The sequence below is a fragment of the Temnothorax curvispinosus genome, unplaced genomic scaffold (genome assembly GCF_003070985.1).
Source record: "Temnothorax curvispinosus isolate PA1 unplaced genomic scaffold, ASM307098v1 QBEX01004695.1, whole genome shotgun sequence".
Taxonomy (NCBI): Eukaryota; Metazoa; Arthropoda; class Insecta; order Hymenoptera; family Formicidae; genus Temnothorax; species Temnothorax curvispinosus.
In genome coordinates this window covers 65,294-75,385 of record NW_020214475.1, presented here as the reverse complement: position 1 = coordinate 75,385, position 10,092 = coordinate 65,294, and the positions used below count along the sequence as shown (strand labels likewise).

General features: G+C 39.5%; 2 protein-coding genes across 4 annotated transcripts; both read left to right on the top strand.

Moving 5' to 3' along the window:
- Positions 1-370: 370 nt before the first annotated feature.
- On the top strand, positions 371-1,498 carry LOC112453797 (ATP-binding cassette sub-family B member 10, mitochondrial-like). 2 transcript variants are annotated; one of them, XM_025014756.1, is made up of 3 exons: positions 371-568; positions 728-1,097; positions 1,183-1,498. In XM_025014756.1, the coding sequence occupies exons 2-3, from the start codon at positions 974-976 to the stop codon at positions 1,488-1,490; spliced, it is 432 nt and encodes a 143-aa protein (XP_024870524.1). In that variant the 5' UTR covers positions 371-568; positions 728-973; the 3' UTR covers positions 1,491-1,498. The 2 variants fall into 2 exon arrangements, with proteins under 2 accessions (XP_024870524.1, XP_024870523.1); XM_025014755.1 differs by having other exon boundaries at positions 371-650.
- A 3,080-nt stretch (positions 1,499-4,578) lies between these two features.
- LOC112453790 lies at positions 4,579-10,041 on the top strand. Of its 2 annotated transcripts, none has more exons than XM_025014736.1 (12): positions 4,579-4,868; positions 4,993-5,663; positions 5,742-5,854; positions 5,955-8,025; positions 8,133-8,263; positions 8,342-8,431; positions 8,516-8,626; positions 8,740-8,852; positions 8,938-9,057; positions 9,158-9,334; positions 9,417-9,544; positions 9,627-10,041. In XM_025014736.1, exons 1-12 carry the CDS (start codon positions 4,851-4,853, stop codon positions 9,745-9,747), a joined length of 3,864 nt encoding a protein of 1,287 aa, XP_024870504.1. In that variant the 5' UTR covers positions 4,579-4,850; the 3' UTR covers positions 9,748-10,041. The 2 variants fall into 2 exon arrangements, with proteins under 2 accessions (XP_024870504.1, XP_024870503.1); XM_025014735.1 differs by having other exon boundaries at positions 9,140-9,334.
- Positions 10,042-10,092: the final 51 nt, after the last annotated feature.

Genomic DNA, 10,092 nt, shown 5'->3' with positions numbered 1-10,092 from the left:
GTGATATCAGCAGTGGCGTAGAAAATATCGTCTCGCTGATTGGTTACTGCTCGCTGCTTGACGCTTGACGCGTTCGGTCTGTGGGAGCCTTAACACTACCGACCTCTGTCGGGTTGCTTAGCTGCGAGTCCGTATTTTATTTATTATAAATTTTTTAAAAGCCAAAATGGAAAATCCGGCTCTGTACCAGCTTGCGGCTGATCTCACTGATTAAAACGAGCATAAGTTTAATGAGATTCGTTAATTAATTTGGCTAAAATTTGGGACAACCTTTTCTAAGCAGCTTTTTCAGGCTTGCTTAGGGTGCCGTCCCATGGCGCGTATCGAGATACACGCGTATCGGGCGTATCGACTCTGCGACCAATCACAGACGATCCGCCGTTTTTGATACGCTTAACAATCTTTTGAACATTGTTTAAGCGGATCGCACACTCACACAGTTCCATCGTAACGTACGTGTGGGTCGAGCCCTCCTTCTTGGGTTCAGGTGTCATATTGAGTGTAGAAAGTGCACTAGTGACACTAGAGCAGTAGAGAAAAGAGAAGAAACGGAGTATTTACATACGAGGTGCGTGCAATTAGGAATTATTGCGATCTAATACACAACAGAATACTCAGGAGAATTTGGACAGTTTCCCGCAAAGCTGATCGTACGTATTCGATCGTACATATGCGTAGTCACGATGATGTTCCAATGAAATCCTGAGTGACACTGTTTTGTGTTTAGGTTAACCCGAATCGAAGGCCGACACAAGCAGGATTGTCAGATTCTCGAGGAAGGGCCGCGTGTTCATCGGACTGAGACACTATACGACCAACGCTATCCGGTCCGACGCATCTATGCCCGTAGTACATGCGGTTAAGGCGAAGAGACGCTCGGAATTGAAGACTTTACTTTTGCTGGCCGCCCCCGCTTGCTCTCTTTGTGATATTTCTCATAGGCGGTGTGAGCAACTTTGGCAGAGTTTGTCTAATGTCGACGGCGGAACACAAAATCACGCAGTCCCTTAGGAAACAGGCGTACGCCGCTATCCTTCAACAGGAAACGGCAATGTTTGACAGAGAAAGTACGGGAGAACTAGTCGGGAGATTGAGCGGTACGTTTCACGCTTTTAATCAGATATAACGCATCATTAAGGCATCGAAATCTATCATTTTGATTTCATTATCCTTTTTTTCCAGAAGATACACAACTTATTAGCTCCGCTGTCACGTCCAATGTATCAGATGATTTGCGCTCTGCTATTATGGCCATTACAGGAATGTCCATGATGTTTTATGTCGCCGTCGCTAGCATAATATCGATTAATGAAAGTAATTTGGTTCATAAAGGTGTGAGTGAGATTGATTTCTTTCTCGGCGCTGTAAATGAACGCTCGTCCGCACTTTCTCTGTATATTTTGTGTTGTGATACTATTCGCTGTAAAACGTATTCTCAATCAGTGATATATATTGTAATGATTACTTGTAATAAAAATAAATCTGATTAACTGAGTTATTGTCACTGATTCACTCTTCGCAAATTTATTACTGCTATCTTATTTGTTACTATCTACATATTTGTTATTCTAGACTATACTGGCTTCTTTGTTAATTAAACGCCATATCAGGTATATAAGCATTAATTATAACACAATTTTGAATAAATATATTTAATACAACTCAATTTGTGCGCAGGCATAGAAAATAAGAGAAAATAATGACATTAAAAGTAATGTGATGCTAATATAAAAATCTAGAACAAAGTAGAAAATGAATTACAGTAGAAGATAAAAATATATTTTGAAATAACGTTGTTGAAAAAAAGGCTAACATAATACTAAGATAATATATTATTATAAATTTAATTAATAATTAATTACGAAAACAAGTTTTAGACACGAGAGTATAAATGATTATACTCCTCGAATGGGGGGAAGAGGGCAAAGCTCAAAGATCACCGGCGTATTTGACTCGGAGTAGGGATCTTGATCTCGACACTGCCGTACACCGATGTCACACAAAAGTCACAAAAATTCTTCGACGAACGCAAGCGAGGTGATCCTCTTCGAGGAGAAAACGAGGGCGATCTGGATCTGAAACGTAAATCGACATGGTGACACTGTTCTCGGAGTAACGTAGGTGATTTGGATCTAGATTAAGCGGTGGCGAATACCTTGGCGATGACCTTGGCGATCTTGATCTCGACACTGCCGTACACCGATGTCACACAAAAGTCACAAAAATTCTTCGGCGAATGCAAGCGAAATGATCCTCTTCGAGGAGAAAACGAGGGCGATCTGGATCTGAAATGTAAATCGACGTGGTGACACTGTTCTCGGGGTAATCTAGGTGATTTGGATCTAGATTAAGCGGTGGCGAATACCTTGGCGATCTCGATCTCAACATAGATTTTTTGCCGTACAACTGGCTTCACTTTGGAGGTTATGACGTTTGCCCTTTTAGGTGCATGCGTCACAAGCGTGTTTGTGTGCGTGTGTTCAGTACGCGTCGCCAAACGGTCCTACCGTCCCATGGAGCGGATAAAGCGGAAGCGTAACCAGCGGATCGTCAATCACGGATCCGTTTCAACGGAATCTTTGAAAGGGCTCTATCGGAAAGATTCTGTGATTGGCGATCCGCTGGTCCGCTTACGCTTAATCTGATGAAATCCGCTCCATGGGACGTTTAGGAGCAAATTTCGGCGTACCAAAATCGGCGGATCGTCTGTGATTGGCCGCAGACTTCGATACGCCCGATACGCGCGTATCGCAATACGCGCCATGGGACGGCACCCTTAGAGCTGCAAAGCTGCTTAGGAACAGTTGTCCCAAATTTTAGCCAAATTAATTAACGAATCTCATTAAACTTATGCTTGTTTTAATCAGTAAGATCAGCTGCAAGCTGGTACAGAGCCGGATTTTCCATTTTGGCTCTTAAAAAATTTATAATAAATAAAATACGGACTCGCAGCTAAGCAACCCGACAGAGGTCGGTAGTGTTACTCCTGTCGACCCTTAAGGTGCCTTTTCATGCTGACGCTCGACGCTCATTTTCAGCGGCAAGAAGGTCGCATGACCACAATTGACGCCGGCGTCAATTGAAATTCATGAAAAGGAAAACAGCGTCAAAATTTCGGCGTCTTCGCGCTGCTTTGGCTTTGACGCTTGAAGTTGGAAAAATCCAACTTCTCTTTCTTGACGCTGGCATCATAGTGATGTCACGTGACGTCGCTCAACGCTGTTTTTCAGCGTCCCATGAATTGGCACCTTTAAGGGTGAAGTCCCATGGAGCCAGCGTACGGCGTACCGGCGTACGGCGTAAAGAAACTTGGCCAATCACAAGCTTTACGCTTGTTTCATTACGTCAGTATAAACATCGGCTGTCCCATGGAGCGTATTTACGCGGCGTAAAGATCAGTAAGCCAATTACTGTTCCCTTTTACAAAGCTTATTTTCAAAATGGATACTCAAGGGGTTTTGTGATTGGCTTATCAATCATTACGCCGGCGTAAATGCGCCCCATGGGACAGCCGATGAAATTTTCAGCGTGATTTCTTAACACACACATTCATACATGAAGTCAAAACAAATGTGCATAACCTAGCTCGTCAAAATGTTGGACTCTGAGTTTGCGTTAATTAATTTAATAAAATACTTGAAAATTTACAAGTGTCCGGAAAGTCCTTTATGCAAAGAAGCTATTCGACGAAAATTAGTTCAACTATATATAATTTATGATTCAATGAGAGCCGAAGAGAAGAAAAGAGATGCACGAATTAGACGTAACGTTCGAAGATTTTGGGTTAGACCAATCTTTAATGCCGAAAGACGATTAGCACAAGGGGCTAGCAACAATCTGGTGCAAGAAATGGTGTTCGAAGACACAGAAAAATTTTTTAATTTTTTTCGAGTAACACCAGAAATGTTTGAGAAACTGTTGCAGATGGTTTCACCACGTATACAGAAACAATTTGTTATTCGTGAGCCTATTTCTGCTCGCACTCGCCTTCAAATTTGCTTGCGATATGTATCTTCAGGAGACAGTATGGTATCTGTATCATACGCATTTCGTGTAGGACACAATACAGTGTCAAAAATAGTATCAGAGACATGTGATGCAATATCCAAGTTACTGTACATATGTGTGTGCGTGTGTGTATGTAACGTAAACGCTGGAACGCTTGAAAAACCAGCGTAACATCTGTGCTGGCGTAATGAAAACGAGCGTAAAGCCTGTGATTGGTCAAGCTTCTTTACGCCGTACGCCGGTACGCCGTACGCTGGCTCCATGGGACTTCACCCTAAGGGCCAATTTCACCATCCACAGTTAGCCCGGCGGTTAAAGTTAGCAGGATTGACCAATAGAAAGCAGGGTGGATTCATTTCTATTGGTCAATCCTGCTAACTTTAACCGTCGGTTAAGCTAACTGTGGTTGGTGAAATTGGCCCTAAACCGAAACTTAGACACAGTTCTTGCATCGTGGACACCGGGCTTAAGAATTAACCAATCACAGTCGATTATTCTCCTCAAATTCGATTGTGATTGGTCAATTCTTACGACTCGTATTGTAGACAGCATTACGTTTGCTATTCGTTCGGTGTTCGTTCGCTTTGACAGGCGTGTATACGTTTAAATTTGAATATATTGGTGGATATTCGTTTAATTCGTTAATTGGTTTGTGACGTCGTGAATAAATCGAAGAGGAAAGCGCAGGAACGCTTGAAACTCACGAATCGATGCTCGTGTTATTGCATTATTACGCCGATTGCAGCTTCTTTCCCTGCTTCTAACTTTTCACAAGTGAAATTTTTACGCGCAAATTTCTGTTATAAACAGAGAACATAACCTCAAAGGACCAATACCTTCCGATGTCCAACCGTCATGAGGTACGTATGCATGCTCACGGCGTGAAAGTTTAAAGGGACGTTTCTGATGTCAGTCTGAAGATCATCATAGTTTCTAATTGTATAATGATGAGTCTACAAATTGTGTCTTGAATTTTTGCTGTAGACCACGTTTGGGGATCTACAAGTCGATGAACGATTCAAGAAGCTGCAGCGCTCCTTGAAACTGGCTGTACTGAGACAGGAATCCAGCAGAAGCTCGCACGATGGGAAAATGTCAGCCGTGTCAGCCTGGCCCAGCATCTCCAGCATTAATGTAGATACCTTGGATTCGAGCTGCGCAGTTTCGTTGCCGCAAACTTCCTTGATCAGGAGTGAGGTCTTGGCCTCCAGCAACAATCTGAGAAACATCCTGTTGAGGAAGAACAGCCGTAATGCCAAGCAAGAAGCAATGACTACGTCCAGCGTCAAGCAGTATCGTGTCCAGCAGGATGATCACGTCGATCGGCTTGTTATGCCACCCCCGGCGAAAAATACGGTTTATCGCACTTTTAGGGAACCACCGGGAACCAGAGTTCGTACATTGTCCAATTGCGAACAGACAGCTTCGACTTCGCTTGACAGATCCGCGCAGTCTTCCACGGCAAACGCGGCTTCCTTGAAGAGTGCTCCTAGCAGGATGTTTACTAATACAAATGCTGACAAAGAATACTTGAATACTGTTGTCGCACCGGCAACTCCTACCAATTACTTTGAGAAAGTTGACAGAGTATTTTTGAAATGGAAAGTTATGTTAAATGACCAATACGAATTAATAATTAAAGGGACATTAAAATGGTGAGTACAAAAATACTACATTGATTGATAGTCTTTTCAAGTGCTCATATTGATTGTTTGTGATATCTTTGCAAATAGTGGAAGGATTGCACGTAGCAAACCAGTTATAAGAAGATACTCTGCGACGTGCGTCGAGTCCAAATTCAAGCACAAATATATTCTACAAGGAAATATTGTTGATGAAAGAAATGGTAATAAAATTTAAATTATATTAAATAAAATTTTATTTAATTTAAATTAATTTTTTTTGTTAAAATTACATATTAATAATTTCGTATATTTTATACAAAGGATTACCGGATTATATTCGCGGGAAATTTTATAACGGCTTTCCTGATGATTGGGAGAATGTCTATCAAATATGGAGGACGTATATCAGCCAAGGATGTCCAGTGATGTTTCGTTGGCCTACTCCTGTTACTGACAGTGACGATGATTTAAAGAGCGAACTGACAGACTTGACTTATACATGTGCGAGAAATGACAAAGCTATTTCTGCAACAGGATCTTGTAATCTAAATGAATACCCTAAGACTAAAAATCTGAATAATGAAAACCAGGAAAAATGTCAAAATTACTCGACTCATAGTTCACGGAATCATGAGAAAAATACTTCGTTTGTAAAGCCTTTTATTTCCAACTCTGAAAAGGAGGATGTAATCCCTGTCATGCAAATAAAGAATATAAAGCCGCTATGCGACGAGGGTGATAAACAAAGTGTCACAACTGATGTAAATCAACCGTCCAGTTCCAGGAAGATCAAATTAAAGGACATTCTTCAGGAGGATAAATTGAACATAATTATTAACAATTTGGCAGATAGGAATTGCTCTCCAAAGTATATCGACAAGATTATTGAGATGTTTGATTGTTTGGATTATGTAGTGTCTTACAAAACGGGATCGGAATGCAATAATGACTCGCTAGTCTCCGCGAGTCACGAAACATGCAACCCGGAAACGGTACAGAGTTTAGTGTACGAAGACAGTCATGCGAACAGTAATAAACTTGAAAACAAACAGACAGAATTGAAAAACTGTTGGTACTCCACTGATCTGGGATACGGAAGCATAAGAAATGATTCTAATGCTGTCCAGCTATCAAACCCAGTGAACATTAAACCGAAACATGACAAGGATTCAGATAAATCAGAGAGCGAGACTTACGCAGGCGTACCCAAAGTATCGATCGAACGAGTTTTAAAAGCTAGAGAATCACCCAGAAAAATACACAAACGTAAAGTGAGAAAGAAAACGATTTATCCGGACGCTCAGAAGCATGCATCGAATCTACCGTGTGACGTCGAAGAAGTTAAGTTGCAGTCTGTTCATGTGGCGAATCAATTCGCTAACACCAAGAAAAATTCACTTCCCGATGAATCTTGCATTAGTATCACGGAGGACGAAGTGGAAACAACGAGCGACACGAGGGAGTGTCGCAAGATAGTAAATATTACTCAAAGACCACAAGAAATGACGTTTTCCAGTCATCGAGAGATACAAAGGAATAATTTTAATGTATACGGAGGAGGCAAGTCTGTAACACATGTACAAAATGAACAACCGTCCGATGCTTTCGAGGCACAAAGAGTTAACTTGAATGCTTTTATAAAGGAACAGCAAATTGCTTATAGGAACGTTCAAGAGAAGGCGCATTCGCATTTTGCTGCGGATGTTGACTACACCACCAATTCTGACGTCGACGTTGCGACTGTAAGCACGAATGCGCGGAAGACAGGCGGAAATACGATAGCATCGCATGCTGAGGTGGACCAAGATATTACGATAATCAGCGAAAGGAATAGCGACTTTTCCGAAAAGCCCTGTGCCTCCCCGAAATTACATAAAGAATTTATTGAACAAACGAAAAGCGAATTTCCAAAGAAGAGATCCAAACCGACTATAATCAGTTCGATGCCGGTGAATTTGAAAATAAGTAGAGTAGACTCGAAGTCTGGACAGCATGATTCCAAGATAATTATAAAGCATGAGGCTAAGCAAAATGCAAATATTCGGCCGTTAGAAGAAACTGACAAGACATCCATGTTAAAAACGTCGATCAATACAAAACCTGCGATTGATGTTTCCGACGTAGACTTCCTGAATAATTCTCATTCGAAGACAACAGTCAACACGGTCGACAATAAAAGAGAGATTTGTCCGATAATAAATAACAAAAATGAATTGGATAATAATATAAATCCTACTAATTCAACGACGAATCCAACAAATGAGCAACCTAAAAGCAGCAAGCTCGGAGTTGAGGAAAATCCCAAAATGCTGACCGCGTGGACGCCAAAAGTAGTGTATTACGGGAAATCGAAATCTGAACTAGGTTTAACTTTTCAAGGAAAATTACTCAAGTAAGTTCTCTTAGATAATATGATTAATAATCAAACGAATTATATATATTTATATGATATTTTATATAATTAATAAACAATGTTAAATTGTTTTTTTTCCCTTATAGCGAAGCTGGCCATGTCGTGCACAGGAAGTTTACGACGGACATCGTCGCGAGGCGATTATCAGTGACGCTAATCGAAACGGTGAATCATGAATTCTATGAGCTTCTTGGACATTTAAACGACAACAAGCACAGTACAGTATCCGAAATCCGGCATTAATTGTACGTTGATAAATATTTGTCAATTAAGAAAATATCTTTGTTACATTTAGCTATTCCCAAGGAACTTTCGAGACAATGTCGTTATGGATGTCCCGCGAAGATCGAGCAATTTTGTCTGACTTGGGAAACATTGCAGCACAGTAAGTTTCTTAAAATATATATTACTTTTGATAAAAATATTAAGATTACGTGTTCTATGTGTTACGATCATTTTCGTTTCTTAGATAATGTTCAAGAAGTCGAGAAGAAACTTCATGATACGACGATGGACTGTCTGAATGCACCTGTTAGTTCGAGGGGCCGTCGTATCCTACCTCCGTTATGTTACTGGATAGGTGAATAAACAGATTAATAATATAAAAATGTGAAAAAATATCCATAGATAAAATTCGTTTTTTGGGAGAGTAATTGAACAATAGCTCAAGGCTATCTTTTTACTGTTATATAGGTGAACGTGTAACTTTGAAAGATAACAATCCAGTATATAGTCCGGGCAACTCACAGGAATCATCGTTACTTTCGCTGACTGATAACTCAAAAGAAATTCAAAAAAATACTACGGTAAAAATTATTGTGATTACAGAAGTATTTGTCTCTATAATTGTATTCACGATAATTGTACATATTTTTTCTTTGTAAAATGTAGAATACTGAAGAAAGAAAGAAGTTGAAAGTGAATTCTAAGAATACATCAAAGGAGCAAGATGTAAATAAGCAAACGTCATTGCCCGAATCAAATAAGACTTTTGGTACAAATAAAAATCAAGTAAGCTCGTACAATTATATTTCCGCAAAACATAAATGTATTAACAGGATTTATGAATTTTGTAAACATTCGTTTAATTTAGATGATTGTTATTGAAAAGGCTGGAGCTTCCAAAAAATCACCTAAAATCAAAACTGCAAACGACGTAAGGAAATCCGATAACTCGAAGAAATCTCGGAAATCCGTCGATAGCAAACGACGACGACGACTGGCACAAAAGTTGACGTTCTCGTCCAGCGATTCGAGCGAGGAGAAGCAAAAAGTATCCCCGCGAAAGGTAACGTTGAAGTTAAACGAAACGAAAACGAAGTCATTTTTTTTATCAAACAAGAAACTATATTTTATCTTTTTTTATACAGCGCAATTTTCCGACAAACGAAAATGCGGATCCAGAAGGATCATCAAGGTATACTATGACATTAAGAAAACGGCCAAAGATAGAAGCATCCTCGAATAGAATTTTATGCAGGGACACAACCAAATCTAAGTAATTCTTATATCTTTATTTAATGTAGTTTTTTTATTTGAACAATGCGTAATTTGTATTGTGATCTACGTTATTTGTTCAGGCATTACACAGCCTATTATTCACCAACAAAAAGACTCGAAAACCGAGAAATGACGTATACCTATCATCAAAATGTTCCGCAAGAGGATTTCTTATCAGAGGACGAAGTATCATACGTATAATCTCGAACGGTCATTTTGTATAAACGTTATTCTGTATATGTATATCGATAACAAGCACGCGAAAGTTTAATTTAAAAAAATAGTTTTCTATGTGTCTACGTCTACGTCTACGTTATATATGTCTCTTTTCGTGAATATTAAATATATTATGTTATAGTAAATTGTTCTGCCGTGGAAAAAACTATAACATTCTCTTTCCTCGATTATTTTTTTGTATATGTACTAAAATCAAAGTTTCTGTTCGTGACAGTATAATACAAAAGTGCTATTATTTTTTAATAAAATATGAAAAATAATATTGAAAACATTTTTTGGCTGGGACAAGTATTTTTAGAAAGTGAGAGA

What these genes read in the sequence shown, in the direction of transcription:
- LOC112453790 (XM_025014735.1), top strand. An exon ending in TTTAAACGACAACAAGCACA is followed by an intron (nt 8,264 to 8,341) that starts GTACAGTATCCG and finishes TGTTACATTTAG; the next exon opens with CTATTCCCAAGGAACTTTCG. An exon ending in AGGGACACAACCAAATCTAA is followed by an intron (nt 9,545 to 9,626) that starts GTAATTCTTATA and finishes TTATTTGTTCAG; the next exon opens with GCATTACACAGCCTATTATT.
- LOC112453797 (XM_025014756.1), top strand. Translation starts at nt 974, where the DNA reads ATGTCGACGGCGGAACACAAAATCACGCAGTCCCTTAGGAAACAGGCG. An exon ending in ACTAGTCGGGAGATTGAGCG is followed by an intron (nt 1,098 to 1,182) that starts GTACGTTTCACG and finishes CTTTTTTTCCAG; the next exon opens with AAGATACACAACTTATTAGC.